This window comes from Lemur catta, chromosome X (genome assembly GCF_020740605.2).
Source record: "Lemur catta isolate mLemCat1 chromosome X, mLemCat1.pri, whole genome shotgun sequence".
Lineage (NCBI taxonomy): Eukaryota > Metazoa > Chordata > Mammalia > Primates > Lemuridae > Lemur > Lemur catta.
Genome location: NC_059155.1, coordinates 57481014 through 57497072, shown reverse-complemented (window position 1 = coordinate 57497072; position 16059 = coordinate 57481014). Strand labels below are relative to the sequence as shown.

General features: G+C 49.9%; 1 protein-coding gene across 7 annotated transcripts; it reads right to left on the bottom strand.

Moving 5' to 3' along the window:
- Positions 1-577: 577 nt before the first annotated feature.
- Positions 578-15495, bottom strand: WDR13 (WD repeat domain 13). Of its 7 annotated transcripts, none has more exons than XM_045538044.1 (11): positions 15281-15493; positions 8844-8987; positions 7598-7677; positions 6735-6975; positions 6219-6328; positions 5971-6101; positions 5046-5353; positions 4068-4248; positions 3828-3969; positions 1316-1434; positions 578-902 (listed from the first exon to the last, which is right to left on the bottom strand). In XM_045538044.1, the coding sequence occupies exons 1-11, from the start codon at positions 15410-15412 to the stop codon at positions 718-720; spliced, it is 1773 nt and encodes a 590-aa protein (XP_045394000.1). In that variant the 5' UTR covers positions 15413-15493; the 3' UTR covers positions 578-717. The 7 variants fall into 7 exon arrangements, 6 of the variants coding, with proteins under 6 accessions (XP_045394000.1, XP_045394001.1, XP_045393998.1 ...); XR_006731617.1 differs by lacking the exons at positions 8844-8987; positions 15281-15493 and adding exons at positions 994-1172; positions 7813-7867 and having other exon boundaries at positions 813-902; XM_045538045.1 differs by lacking the exons at positions 8844-8987; positions 15281-15493 and adding an exon at positions 8024-8388.
- Between the last annotated feature and the right edge of the window lie 564 nt (positions 15496-16059).

Below are 16059 nucleotides of genomic sequence, written 5' to 3'. Positions count from 1 at the left end.
AGTCTTCACTGTGGCTCACACAGCCCTATAGCACCTGGCCTGTCCGACCTCATCTACTGTCACACTGGTCCAGCAAGATTCCAGCCTATACAATGATCCTTCTGGCATGCTCCAGCCTCAGGGCCTTCGCACTGCCTTTTCTCTCTTCTCCCCTACACTGTGGCTCCCTCTCACTTCATTCAGGTCTTGTTTAAATGTCACCCTGTCAGGAATGTCCTCCCTGGTGATGTCACCAGCAAGAGCCCATCACCCCCTCACTCCTGCAACTGTCTCCCATCCTCACTTTATTTTTCTTCGCATCACTCATTATTAGTGACCTATTATCTATTTTTTCCATTGTCTACTTGCCTCCACTAAGATGCAAGCCCCACAAGGACAGGGATTTCCATCAGTTTAGGTCACAGCTGGATCCCCAGTGTCTAGAACAGTTCCTGGCACACAGTTGGTGCTCGCCAATGTCTGTCAAATGCATGACTGTGTAAAACACTAAAGGCGGTGCCTGTGACACAGGAGACATTCAATAAATGCTTGTCGACTGAGTGAAAACACTGATGCACGAATAAGTATATGATCCGCATTCCACCTCGGGTCCTGGAGCTGCCCGCTCCCTCACCCCGCCCCAGGCATACCTGGGAGCCCGCCCTCAGCACGACCACAGGAACTTTATTTACAGCACGAGGCTGAGGGTGGAGTGGGGCAGTGGGCAGCGGCAGGACCCTACTTCTGCTCCCGCCTCCAGACGATGACCATGCCGCTGGCGTCACTGGAGGCCAACAGGCTTTCGTCGCAGTTGAAGCTGACGTCAAGCACAGGTGCACTGTGGCCCTGCAGCTTGTTGACAGCAGCCTTGGCTGCCCGCTCCACATCAAAGAAGTGCACGCACATGTCCTCACTGCCCGTCACTGTCAAAGTGAGAGGGAGAGGCCGTCAGCAGGTGCCTGGGGCGCCCTGGGTGTGAAGCCCCTGAGGTGCCTGAGATGTTCAGGGGCTTACGTCTGAGGTGTGGGGTCCCAGCGTGGCTTGGGGAGATCTGAGGGGGGCCCATCCTTAGATGGGCGGTCACCTGGCTGTTTCAGTTCTGTGTGCAGTGAGAGGTCTCTGGGCTGTTCAGGGGTCTGTGTTCAGAGTGTGAGTTCTCTGAGCTGTTTGGGGCTGTGAGTCCCAGCGTGAGGCTGTTGGGGAGTGAGAGGTTAGAAGGTCCAGGAAGTCAGGGCATCAGGGTATCATGGTGTCTGAGTTAGTGCTCAGATAAGTGCTAAATTGGCACCAGCTCCAGTCCCTGCCCTGCCCAGACCCCCATCCTTATGGGACTCACCCACACAGGCTCCCTGGCGGAAGGACATGAGGGGGCAGAAGATGCTGCGCACAGGATGTGAGCTCTGCTCAATGGGGAAGCTTCTCTTCAGCTGCAGGGTCCCCTCGTTGTCCACCACCCTGAGGGGAGGACAAGAGAGTGGGTTAGGGCACAGCCTCAGCCCCAGAAGGGGGACCAGTGGTGGGCCAGTCTTTGTCCCCACCCCTGTGCCCGAGTTCTTTTCATGGTTCATGAAATCCAGTTTGTTTTTTTTTTTTTTTAGAGAGAGACTGGATCTCACTATGTTGCCCAGGCTGGTCTTAAACTCCTGGCCTCAAGCTCCCACAGTGCTGGGATTACAGGCATGAGCCACCGTGCCTGAGTGAAATCCAGTTTTGAGATGACCACATAAATCTGTAAATATGGGCTCATGTGTGAGTTGGTGACGATTTAGAAATTCTGCAGTTTCATTCACTAGTTTTTCTTTCTAAGATCTCTAAAAGATTGTGGTCTTAAGACAAGCATAAAGAGAGGAAATGAACACCCCATGGTACACCACACTGTGGAAAACTGCACAGCCATTAAAGGGAATGAACCACAGCTCCTGTGGGTGACCTCGGGGATGGGTTTCCACGGGGCTTTGTCTGGTGAGAAACATGAGATATGGAAGAGGATATAGGAGGAGCCCGTTTCTGTAAAACATGACCCCCTCAAAAACATGCGGGTATGTGTGCATGCTGAGGATTCATGAAGAGAAAATGAAATATGAAAAAACACATAATGTCCACATGCTTTACAGTGGCAGGAGAAGGCCTGAGGTGGCAGGAGGAAGGAAAGGGAGAAATGGGCAAAAACTTAAGAGTACACTTAAATTAAAAAATTTAAGTACATACATACACACACACACGAATGAATTTTTTAAAAAGGAGAAGAGAAATAAAATAGTACAATAAAAAGCATCCTTGGCCGGGCATGGTGGCTCACGCCTGTAATCCTAGCCCTCTGGGAGGCTGAGGCGGGTGGATCGCTCGAGGTCAGGAGTTCAAGACCAGCCTGAGCAAGAGCGAGACCCCGTCTCTATTAAAAATAGAAAGAAATTATCTGGCCAACTAAAAAAAAATATATATATAGAAAAAATTAGCCGGGCATGGTGGCACATGCCTGTAGTCCCAGCTACTCGGGAGGCTGAGGCAGTAGGATCGCTTAAGCCCAGGAGTTTGAGGTTGCTGTGAGCTAGGCTGTCGCCACAGTACTCACTCTAGCCTGGGCAACAGAGCGAGACTCTGTCTCAAAAAAAAAAAAAAAAAAAGCATCCTATAAGGCCGGGCACGGTGGCTCACGCCTGTAATCCTAGCACTCTGGGAGGTCGAGGTCAGGAGTTCAAGACCAGCCTGAGCAAGAGCGAGACCCCGTCTCTATTAAAAATAGAAAGAAATTATCTGGCCAACTAAAAAAAAATATATATATATAGTAAAAATTAGCCGGGCATGGTGGCACATGCCTGTAGTCCCAGCTACTCGGGAGGCTGAGGCAGTAGGATCGCTTAAGCCCAGGAGTTTGAGGTTGCTGTGAGCTAGGCTGTCGCCACGGCACTCACTCTAGCCTGGGCAACAGAGCGAGACTCTGTCTCAAAAAAAAAAAAAAAAAAAAGCATCCTATTGGATAGTGGTTTTCAGGCCTGGCTGGCCATCATTTACAGAATATTTCAATCTACCAATGCCCAGGCCTATCTCAAAGCTTCTAAAACTGCTGGCCTGCAGTAGGGCCTGGGCAGCATTTTTTTTTTCTTTTTTTTTTTGAGATAGAGTCTTGCTCTGTCACCTGGGCTAGAGTGCTATGGTATCACCATAGCTCACAGCAACCTCAAACTCCTGGGCTCAAGTGATCCTCCTGCCTTAGACTCCCGAGTAGTTGGGACTATAGGCGCGCACCACCACGCCCAGCTATTTTTTTCTATTTTTTGTAGATATGGGGTCTTGCTCTTCCTCAGGCTGGTCTTAAACTCCTGAGCTCAAGGAATCCTCCCACCTTGGCCTCCCAGAGTGCTAGGATTACAGGTGTGAGCAACTGTGCCCAGTCCTGGGGCAGGATTTCTTGAAGCTCTTCAGGTCATTCCAGTGCATTGCCCAGGCTGAGAACTATACTTGGGTACCATGACAGATGTAAGTGGGGATAGTAACCCCTTCCAAAATAAACCCACCCCCCTAAAAAAAGAAAGGAAGGAAGGAAAACAGGCCTCTGCTGTAAGGGGGCCCTAGTCTACTTTCTGCCTCAGTTTGCTCAACTGCATAGTGGAGATAATAATAGCACCTACCTCCCAGGTTGGTGTGAAATTAAATGAGGTGATATGTAGAAGGTGCTGTGAAGAGGGCCTGGCCACAGCAATTGCTAGATAAGTGCTCTCTATTGCTATTACTATTATTGCTCTACTGATCCCTCAGTGAAATTAATCTGATGGAAGAGACCGGCTCCTGTCTAGTCTCCTGAAGGAGCCAGGCCCTCTATCCAGGTGGCCCTGATGCGGGGAACCCACCTGTAGAGCAGCAGCTTGTTGAGGCAAGCATTGATAAGCAGCGAGGGGTCCCGGGCCTCACGGCTGACCCAGGACCGGGCTGAGATGCTGGTCACAGGGCTACCCTCATGCACCACCAGGCGCTTGGCTTTGGTCAGCTTCCCTGCAGCAGAGGAGGAAGGGAGGCAAAGGTAAGGGTGTGTGCTGGGCCCTGGAGCCCTGGAGGGTGAGCGCCCAGACCCAGGCCCATAGCCTGCCTACCTGTGGCCATGTCAAAGAGGAAGGAGAAGACACTGCCACGGTCATCGCCTGCCCAGAGAAGCCGGCCAGGGGCATCAAAGGACAGGGCGAGGACACGGCCTGTCAGCTTGCTGGAGCCACCCTTCACTTTCTTGCCCGTGGAGATGTTCATGACATGCACGTTGTGCTTGGCATTCCCCACCTGCAGGTAGAATGCACACACCATCATCCTGCTCCTAGCCAGTCCCTCCTTGACTCTCACCACAACAGGGATGCTGTTCACAGGACTGGCTGGTCTCTACTCACAGTGGGGCTGCAGCAGGCAGATGAGAAGGTGACCTAGGCATGTAATCCTCCTCCCAAGCCATCCCCTCTTGCAATTTGCCGAGAGTAGGACAGCTGCTCGTGGGAGTGAAGGGGTCTCAGAGCCATAATGCTGTCCCCCAGCCAGTCCCCCTGTAGTCTGAAAACCACAGGGCTATCCCAGGCCTCTGATAGCTTTCCTCTGCTTCCTGGCTGCTCCTGCCTGGAGCCTGTGGGGTTGCTGCTGACACAGGAAGGGTCCCCAACCACAAATATACCCTTGGCCAGTTCCCCTGTACTTCTCCCTCACCCGACCCTGGGCCATGCCAGACTTTTAATTTCCTTCCCCTGCTCTCTGACCAATCTGTCCTGGAGTCTGACCATGGTGGAGCTGCTACTGATAGACCACATGAGGTTTCAGCCTCATCATCCTGCAGTAGGACGGTAGTGGATGGGACCACTACCTCCGACCAGTGCTCCCATGAAGTCTACCACAGCAAAGCCAGCGCAGACCAAGGACTGCATTGCCCTGTCCTCTGACCTATTTCCCTTTGAGTCTGACTACAGTAGGACTGCTGTGATGGGCCTGGGGGGGGTTCCAGATTTCCTAGGCCATCCCACACTTGCACTCTGACTCCCTGAGCCCTCCTGACCCGGCATGCTCGCCCTTAGTGAGCGGGCACCCTGGAGCCTGACCACAGTGAGGTTGTTGTTGACGGGCTGGAAGGTGCAGCAGAGCAGTTCAGCGCCATCAGGGTCAGGGATCTCCCGGATGCAGCGGCCGTCCTCAGAAGCCCAGATGCGCATGGTGGCGTCCAGTGAGGTGGACACAAGGATGTCATTGGAGAGGGACCATGCGAAGTCGGAGACACCACGGGTGTGGCCCCGCAGCACTCGGAGCACGGTGGGTGGAGCGGGCACCAGCTGGCACAGGGAGATGCTGCCATCGAGCGAGCAGCAGGCCAGGCGGTGCCGGTCATCATTGGCGAATCGCACCCTTGGGACTGCAAGGCCAAGGAGCCATTTGTGGGAGTCAGCACATTCACTGAGCACTTTCATTTATAAAAGGCCACGTGTGCCAGGGGCTGGGGCCCCACTGCATGAGGCACAGTGGCCTCAATAAAAGGCTTTCCTTGGCTGGCAAAGGGAGCTGTAACCCCAGAAGGCCCTCTGCCAAAAGCCCCCCTCTAAATCACAGCAGCTATTCTGCAGATTGCAAAAGTCTTCTGCAAGGTGGAAAAGCTTCTACATCTTAGCAAGCACTTTACAATCACCAAGGTCTTGGCAGTTTGCAAAGACCTTGAGACTCTGAAGCCCACTCTGCCCTCTGCAGGGGGATTTATCATCAGCAAAGGCTTTGGACTCTTCCAAGAGACCCACGAACCCAGGCAACCTGCTGCAAAGTGCTCTCTTAAGCTTCTGAGGTCCGTTACAGTATACAAAGTAGCGGGACTTTGCAGACCACTTTGCAGAGAGTTTTTTAGTTTGTAAAAGGCTTTACAGATGGTAATTCCTCCTTCAGAGGTGTGCCAGGAGACTTGCATTTGGGAAAGGATACCTTGGATGGCTGCCACAGTTTGGGCAAACACTTGGTGATGGGACCTGCCACCCACTGGCTCACCTGCCTCATCCACGTGCTGGTCAAAAACATGGTACATGCCCGCAAAGGCGTAGTTCTCACTCAGTGATGTGTCCCCGGCCATGGCTCGACTAGCCTCTGCCGCTGACGTGGGCACCACGCTGCCAGGGGGCCTGGGCCCCAATAGGAAATGAGGGGTAATAGTAGGTACAAGTGTTTGGCCTGCCACTGCCCCATGGTCCCTCTCGTCCTCACAAATCCCCCAGCCCTCTGCTGCCTCTGGTATATACCTGTCCTCATAGACGGCACGGTTCATCTGTGCCTGCAGCTGGTAGGAGCCACGGCTGACGGAACGGCGGTGCCCACGGGCCCCCAGGGCCCGAGGATCCTCCTCAAAGTCCTGCAAATGGAGAGGGTCAGGGTGGGCACATCTCAAAAACAGCCCCCAAGAACCTTTGAGTTGTGGAGCCTTCAAAATCGACCCAGAACCAGATCTCCCGAGTCCCCTGCCACCAGCATCACTTCTCCCACACACTGCTGCAGCAGTTCCTTTACTAGTCCTGCTGTTCCCACCCTTTCCCCACCCAGTAGATACTCAAGATATGCTTGCTATGTGTTTATCGACCTGTTTATCAAGTTTATTGTCTGTTTATTGACTTATTTGGCTCTATTGGCTTATTTTTGTTCTCTACTGATGCTAAGAGCCTGGAACAGCGCCCAGCACACAGCAGGTGCTTGACAAGTCTGTGGAGTGAATGTGTAGAGGCAAGTGGTGTGCACAGTGGGTGGTGTGGCCAGGAGCTCACCTCCATGCGGTCAAGGGTAGTGCGGCTACTGCGGACGATGCTGTTGCTATAAGCACGAGAACTGCCTGGCTCGGAGAGGGGCCCGTAGCGTTGGCCCAACAGCTGCCCCCGAAGCCTCAGGTACTGCCGACGCAGCGCTGGGGGGTGCCCAGCCTTGGCATTCTCCCGTAGCAGCTGGCTGCGCCGGCGGATATACTGGGTCCGAAACTGTGGAAACGCTGGTGTGCGGTACGCGTTATACCTGTGGGGTCAGGAGGTGGGGCAGGCAGCAGGCACAGGACAGAGGGAATGAATCAGCTCGAGGGATAGGGCAGGAGAATGAGGTGCGTGGTGGTGATTAGGGTCAGGGTGGCAAGAGTGATCAGCAGTGGTGATGGGAGTGATTCTGCAGTAATAATGAGTATAGTGATGAGGTCAGCAAGGGGGCAATGGAGTCAGTCTGCGGCTCTGCTGGAGTTGGTATGGGGTGACTGACTCAGTGCAGACAATAATTGGAGTCAGTCTAGCATGGTGATAGAAGTAAGACTGACATGACAATGGGGGTTAGTGTGGAGTGGTGATAGGGTCAGAACGGGAAAGTGATGACGGTAAGAGAAGTTTGTGGAGCACCCCTGGAGGCCAGGATGTCACCAGGCTGAACTCCACTCCCCCTCCCAAAGGCGGCCGGCTTGCGCACGCCCACATCTGATGCCTTTTGAAAACTCTCTGGCCGGGCCATCCCACTGAGGGTGTGTCCCAACACCCTGGTACTGCGCATGCCCACACAGCGACATAAGGCAAGTTCTCCGCCCAGCCTCACTTATCGCCATTGCGCATGCACCACAGTAAGTTCTGTTCCCATGGGCTTCGACCCCACGGCTCACCTCGCGTCCACTGCTAGGACTTGCTGCCACACCGCGGCCATTCCCCGGCCTCCTCCTCTGGCGTATCCGCTCGCGGGAGCCTGCAGGACAAGGGCCTGGAATGTCAGCGTTCCAAGCGAAGGGATCTAGTTCTGTCCCTTTCGCCAAGCGACCATTGTCACGGACACCGAATCCCTCCGCGGCGGGGATGTCGCGAAATCCCACCCGGCTGTTACCATGGTCATCACCCCAGCCCTGCCCTTCCTGGGCAGCGTCTGGATGACACACAACAGCGATTCAGATCTGACACCGCCCCTCCCCGGTCGCCATGGCAACGCCCCTCCCCCGTCTAGCAATCCTTGCTTGACATTCCCCACCCATCTTGTCCCCGCCGCCCTCCGCCTTCCCTTCTCAGGTCCAAGAGCATAGCCCGGGATCGGGGACCACCTCCGGGGCTGCCTCCAGCTCTTGAGGCCCCCGGGGCGGCACTGAGACCACTGTCGCCCGTTCCTTCTGTCTCCTCCCTTTCTCGGGCTCCAGGCAAGATGGCCGCCTCCTACCAGAAAGAACTGCCGAGCGCAGAGTGAATCGATAGGAATCCTTTCCAGGGCGTGGGAGTCTCGCAGGCGCACTGAGTCACAGTAGCTTCCAACACGGGAACAGAGGCTCCACCCCTCGAGTTCTACCCACTCCCTAATGGCAGTTTTGTATGCACAAGGGTTATGTCTAAGGGCCACAGGGACAAGTGTGAGTCTGCAAATTACTCCCTAGAAATCAGAAACATGACTTTTAAGAAAAAAGAGAAGAAATATGACTTTCTTTCTTTCTTTTTTTTTTTTTTTTTCGAGACAGAGTCTCACTCTGTTGCCCGGGCTAGAGTGAGTGCCGTGGCGTCAGCCTAGCTCACAGCAACCTCAAACTCCTGGGCTTAAGCGATCCTCCTGCCTCAGCTTCCCAAGTAGTTGGGACTACAGGCATGCACCACCATGCCCGGCTAATTTTTTTTCTATATATATTTTTAGTTGTCCATATAATTTCTTTCTATTTTTAGTAGAGACGGAGTCTCGCTCTTGCTGAGGCTGCTCTCGAACTCCTGAGCTCAAACGATCCGCCCGCCTCGGCCTCCCTGAGTGCTAGGATTACAGGCGTGAGCCACCGCGCCCTGCCCAAAACACGACTTTCTTTTGAAAGAGTGGTGTAGGCCGCTTTTTAGCAGCATAATCTTGTCCAAGCAAAATTTGAATAGTAGAATAAGAAAAAATAGTACATGCAGAGATGCCTGGAAAGTTCTCCAGTTCTTAGAGTGACTGATCGGCCTCCGGACACGCCTGTGATGTGAAGAGCCAGTTGTGTGTGCATGACGGGGAGTGGTTGGAGTTGGATGCTGCCAGAAAGCTTGAGGCTTGAGTCTCTAAAGGCAGAAGATATAATTAGGCAAAACAAGCTTTGAGGGTTGGATCCAAAAGGCTATAATAATCATCTTTATTTCAACTTCCAACAGGAAGCTGCATTTCAAATTGTTTATCTTAATGTCATCAGGATAAACAGAATTTACAAGGTTGAAATACAAGGTTTAGTAGTTTCCTATTGCATCTTAACACTAACTGACACAATTTTCAAAACTTAATTATCCACACTATTTTCATAACAAATACAATCAACTGAACAATGTTTTAAGGCCACGTGAAATGAAGAGACACATTACCCTTTTATTGTGTTCTAACAAAAATAGATCACACTGTATTGTATTCATTCAGCACCTCTCTTGTCCATGTAACTAAGCTATTAGTGTCTTTTCATGATATTAAATACCCTTCTGTAACATGATTGCTAAAGAATAAACTCTATTTCACTGCACAAACGTTTAGCCTTATCAAGAAGGACTAACATTTATTGGACAAGGTGCTGGGCACTGTTCAAGGTGATTTACATATATTAATCCATTTAATCTTTTTTATTCTTTGAGGAAGGTTCTCGTTCTGTTGCCCAGCTAGAGTGCAGTGGCATCATCATAGTTTAATTTACTATAACCTCAAACTCCTGGGCTTAAGCGATCCTCCTGCCTCAGCCCCACCAAGTAGCTGGGACTACAGGCACGTGCCACCATGTGCAGCTAATTTTTCTATTTTTAGTAGAGACGGAGTCTTGCTCTTGCTCAGGCTGGTCTCAAACTCCTGAACTCAAGCAATCTCCCCTCCTGGCCTCCCCACAGTGCTGGGATTTACAGGCCCCCATTAAACTTAATAACTGAATGTTATGGGTTCTTTTATAATACTATCCACATTTTTTTTTTTTTTTGAGACAGAGTCTTACTCTGTTGCCCGGGCTAGAGTGCCATGGCATCAGCCTTGCTCACAGCAACCTCAGACTCCTGGGCTCAGGCAATCCTACTGCCTCAGCCTCCCGAGTAGCTGGGACTACAGGCATGCGCCACCATGCCCGGCTAATTTTTTTTTCTATACATATTTTTAGCTGTCTGTATAATTTCTTTCTATGTTTAGTAGAGACAGGGTCTCGCTCTTGCTCGGGCTGGTCTTGAACTCCTGAGCTCAAACGATCCGCCTGCCTCGGCCTCCCAGAGTGCTAGGATTACAGGCGTGAGCCACCGAGCCTGGCCTATAATACTATCCACATTTTACAGATGAGGAGCTCTGAAGCCCAGGGAGTTCAAGGGTGACATTTTATTGAACTAGTCTCCTATTTATGATCAGCATTGGGTTTATTTCCGTGCTCTTTTTTCATCATAAGGAGTGTTGTGATAAATACCTTTCCCATTCACTTTCACCCTCCCTCAACAGAGCCCCACCCCTTCATCCCACCACTCTGCTTGCAAAGAAACATGATGGGAGGAAATCACAGGAGAGTCAGGGATGCCTGGGAGATTTACTGTCTCACCATTGGAATTAATTCTTTTGTTGTTGCTTTCACAATATTCATATATTAAAATTTCAAAAATTATTTAAAAAATCTCATCCTACAAGGCATAAGATACTAGATAAAATAGGGTTGTTATAAGTATAAATTAGATACTAATGCACACGAAGTGTTTATAACATCTGTTGTGTGAACATTTGCTATTATCTCAAGAGGTAGTACATTTCAGAAGGCGATGTAACTTGGCCACTACCTATGAACTGTGTAGTTTCAGGCAAGTCACATAACCTGTCCGTGACTCAGTCTTATCTGAAAACAGCTGTATCATAGTGTTATTGTGAGGACTAAATGAGTTAATACTTGTAAAACTTACACTAGCATCTGGAATGGAGGAAATACCCAGTTAATGTTGACCATTGTTAGTTTGTTTGTTTTTTAAGAGATGGGGGTCTCACTCTGCTGCCCAAGCTGAAATACAGTGGCACGATCACAGCTCACAGTGGTGTGACCATAGCTCACTGTAGCCTCCAACTCCTAGGCTCAAGCAATCCTTATGCCTCGGCCTCCCATGTAGCTAGGATTATACAGGCTCATGCCACCATGCCCAGCTGACATTTTTTTTTTTTTTGTAGCAACATGGTTTTGCTATGTTAACCAGGCTGGTCTCCAACTCCTGGCCTCAAGGGATCCTCCTGCCTTGGCCTCCCAAAGTGCTGGGATTACAGGCATGAGCCACTGTGCCTGTTAGTTGTTTTAAAAGCTTTTCCCAGTAATACATCTTCCAGCCAGAGATAGTTCTGGTGCAGAAGTCATTTGAATTAGAATGATCACAGCCACCTCTTGCATTTGTTACATGCTCTGCATGTTTCATTTTTTTTTTAACATTTACATGCTTTTATTAGATTAAAAGTGGTTGGTTTTCTTTTTTTTTTCTTTTCTTTAGACAGGGTCTCATTCTGTCACCCACGTTGGAGTGCACTGGCAGGATCATAGCTCACTGCAGCCTCGAACCCTTGGGCTCAGCAGATTCTCCTGTCTCAGCCTTCCGAGTAGCTGGAACTACAGGTGTGTGCCACCATGACTGGCAGTTTTCGTTTTTTTTTTTTTTTTGTAGAGATGGGGTCTCACTATGTGGGCTGATTTTGAACTCCTGGCCTCAAGCGGTCCTCCTGCCTTGGCCTCACAAAGCGCTGGGATTACAGGCGTGAGCCACTATGCCTAGCCTAAAAATGGGTTTTGAACAAGCTGATGACAAAAGGCACTTTTAGTTTCTCAGGAGCCTGGAGAGAAAGGAGCAGATTTATCTGCATGAATGGCAGGTCAGCGGGTGGGGGAAAGGAGGGTCTCAGGCCTGGTGGTATCAAGTCACCAGAAGCAGTTCCTGGAGGTTGTGACTGACCTTGGTTACCATGATGACATCTAGAAAAGAAGCTCTAGCCCACGGAGGACAAGTCCCACTCACTCTAACAGGATTCAGGGCTATTTTACTGTCAGAGTAACAGTTGAAGGTCCTAGCTAAATGAACAACAAAAACAGATGTGGACAGAAGAGACAGACAAGCCACAGCTGTCTGAGGATAATATGCATCACCATAGTGACTCCAATGGTGGAAGAAACAGGCAGGGGCCATGTATCTTCTAGACTCATCCTTCCTTAATGCACCTCCTGCTTATTTGGTTCCCAAAGTTTAGAAATGCAAAATAAAGCCCTGGGCCACATTGGCCGTGTCTGCTTTTCATTACTATCATAGGCTGAACTAAAAGCTGGAGTTGGGCCCCGACTTCAGGGGACAAAGTGGAGCATGATTTGAGGGGAAGCCTAAGGGTTTGGGGTGACACGGGTGTGCTGAGAATCAAGGCCAGATGGTGAAATGGGAGGGGCTGTGGAGCTGAGGTGTAATTGGAATGGAGACACTGAATCCTCATTCACTTAATCTCATCCCTGGACATTTCGTCCTAAATGGGCCAAGTGGGGGTTAGGACATGAGGTCATAACTTAAATTTCAGCATTTCCTGGTGGAAAAACATTTGTCTCTGAAGCCAAAGTTCTCACAACCCCCAAAGGCTTAATGGTGGCAACTCTCTGTGGCCTACGTCAGAAACGAGATTTCTGCAGTTGGAAAAAAGCATCAACAGACCACTGGAGCAGCCCTCAGCATGGAGAAGATAGTTCGCCAGCCTTCTGACAAGTATTTCTTCAACCCCTACCAGGTGGCACACACTGGGAAAACAGTAACTCAGACAAAGCAGTCCCTGCTCGCATGGAGCTGCCATTCTAACTGCCAAGATAAACAAAAAAATAATTTAAGAAATCAGTACTTAAAAAAATAGTAGTTTGGTTAGTGTTGCTGGGGCTGGAGGACATAAATCTGAGCTAGTACTAGGGCGAAAAGGAGGCAGATACACAAAGTCCTAGATTGCTGAGCACATTCAGTAAGATGCGTCAGTGACAGATTCAGAGCAGGCAGAAATATCACTTCACAGGGGAAGGACTAGGGTCACTCTGGTCTTTTTTTTTTTTAATTAAGGTCATACTTTATTCTGATTTCTTTAGTGTTTTTTTTTTTTCCCCAGACAGAGTCTCACTCTGTCACCCGGGCTAGAGTGCCATGGCACCAGCCTAGCTCACAGCAACCTCAAACTCCTGGGCTCAAGCAATCCTTCTGCCTCAGCCTCCCGAGTAGCTGGGACTACAGGCATGTGCCACCATGCCTGGCTATATGTTTTTCTATTTTTAGTAGAGATGGGGGCCTCACTCTCACTCAGGCTGGTCTCGAACTCCTGACCTCAAGTGGTCTTCCCACCTCGGCCTCCCAGAGTGCCAGGATTACAGGCATGAGCCACGGTGCCCGGCCCTCTCTGGTCTTAAGATCTCAATTCAACTTGCCCAGTGAGGGATTCAGGGCCAGGCTATGGGCCTAGAAAAGATTGGACCCTGGGTTTGATATCAGTCACAGGTCATTATAGGCTAAATGGGTACAGCCCCTGATTCTCATTTTTTTCTGCTAATATATTGAACGATATCTCATGCTTTTCAAATGTCAAGCCACCCTTGCTTTCCTCGGGTAGGCCCCACCTGGTTGTGGTGACAGCCTGCATTTACTGAGTGCTTACTACACTGATCTTATATACTGTCACGAGCCTAACAAGGTAGGTATAACATTTAGCCCCATTTTCCAGATGAGGAAAGCGAACCCTAGACCGGTTTACTGCTCATGGCCACAGATGTAGAAAAGATTAGAACTAGTATTTGTACTCAGGCAGGAAGTCAAACTGGACTGTTTCTTATCCTGGACACCAGAAACCATCAACCCCTGGTAACCAGCCAGCAGTGCTGACAATAGTGTTCCATCACTCTTCTTTCTCTGAACATCCCTTGCATTAAATCCTAAATCTATTTCCACTCCTATCTCTCTTCTGATCTCCAGGACTGGTATATCCACCCTGAAATCCACAGTGGCTTCCAGCTACTGTAAGAAGCTGATCTCCTAGGCCTCCTTTCCAACCTCGTCCCTTGGTGCTTACTCCATCAGGTCATGTTCCAGCCACACTGGCTTCCTGTCACATCCTTTGAAAACTGTACAAAATGTTCCTGGTATTTGGAATACTCTCTCCTATGCACTCACTTCGCTGATGCATCTCATCCTACGTTAACGTTATTAATAACAAGTTCTTTGTGCCAGGCATTCTTCTAAGTACTTCAATGTAAACAGAAAACCTTATGGAATCCTCACAACAGCCCTATGAGGTTGGTACTATTACCACCCCATGTCACAGATGAGGAAATGAAGGCAAAGAAATGAAGTGACCTGTCTAAGGTCACATAGCCAGTAAGCAATGGAGTTCAACTTACAACTAGGCCACCTGGCTCCAGAATCTTTCCTCTTAACCACTACTCTAACACCAACTGCCGAGTTATTTCGCTTGAGCTCCATTAGTGCGGATTCCTAACAAGTATTTTCCCTCATCCCATACCTTTTCATTTGATGTTTTTATTTATTTATTTATTTTTTTGAGACAGAGTCTTGCTCTGTTGCCTGGGCTAGAGTACCGTGGCGTAAGCCTAGCTCACAGCAACCTCAAACTCCTGGGCTCCAGTGATCCTCCTATGTCAGCCTCCCGAGTAGCTGGGACTACAGGTATGCACCACCATGCCCGGGTAATTTTTTCTATATGTTTTTAGTTGTCCAGCTAATTTCTTTCTATTTTTAATAGAGACGGGGTCTCGCTCTTGCTCAGGCTGGTCTTGAACTCCTGACCTTGAGCTATTCTCCCACCTCGGCCTCCCAGAGTGCTAGGATTACAGGCGTGAGCCACCACGCCCGGCCTCTTCATTTGATCTGTCAGCAAATCCTGTCAGTTCTACCTTCAGAATATACCACAATCTGACTGTTCCTCTCTACATCCACTGCCACCACTGCCATCGCTGGCCTGGACTACTGCTGTGGCCTCGTCACCACTTCTGTCCCCACAGCAGCCAGAGGGATCCTCTTAAACCCAAGTCAGCCCACGGCCCTCCTCTGCTCGAAGCCATGATGTGGCCCCCATCTCCCTCAGAGAAAAAGCCAAAGTCCCCTCTGTGGCAAATGAGGCCCTACAGGACCTCTCTGACCTCACCTCCTAACAGCGGCCCCTCAGCCACTCTGCTTGTACCCCACTAACCTTCTGGCTGCTCCCCACACACACCATGCAAGTGCCCACCTCAGGGCCTTTGCACTTGCTTGCTTTTCCTTCTACCTGTATTCTCCTCTTCCAGATGTCAAGGCAAGGTAAGGACGACATATTTGGCTGGTAAAGAAATGAACTTTTGTTAGATTCAGATGTTACTTACACATATAGTGAAAGCAAGAATAGCCTTAGATTCCGGCTCATGTCTCTTGTGCTGGGCGACACCATAACAAAAGGGGTGAGATGACTGTGCCACGGATGGTAGGTCATCCCGTTGCTGAGAAGCTAATTTCATGCTGCAGCTAAGCAGCTCTATAGCCCTGAGTCGAGGGTATGGAAAGCCTCAAACCTCACCAGAATCTTGGCAGGTGAGGAGAAACTGTCTCCTAACAGCCTCCTTGGCATAATATATAGGGAGGTGAGTGGGAAATGGCCTCACAAGCCTCCTGTGCTCTGTGTTCCGAGGATAACAGAGTGTTCTGCCAAGACTTAGATCAGCTTACCTAAGTGGCCTGTGTGGAGATATGCCAAGATAGCCAGAGCACCATGTCGGAACCATTCTGCAAGCCAGCTATCCTCCTTGCTCTCTAACTGGAGCCTCTCTTGAAATCCACCTCCTCTGAGCTGCCTTCCCTGTGTACAGCAGCACATCTCCTCTCTCTCCACCCCACCCTGCTTTATTTTCCTTCCAACTGCTTCCCACTCCCTAACATTACATCATGCAGCAATTTTTTAGTTCATTATATGTAGACCCTACCAATATGTAGTAATTCCTGAGGGAAAGGAACGTCATCTCCGTTACTGTGTCCCTACTATCATCATATGGCACACACAACAAATGCTAGCATTTATTGACTCCGTGCCAACTACTGGACACTGTTCTAGGTGTTTCCCATGTCTTAACTCATTTAATGGGCTACCTTTATTATCCCCATTTTATAG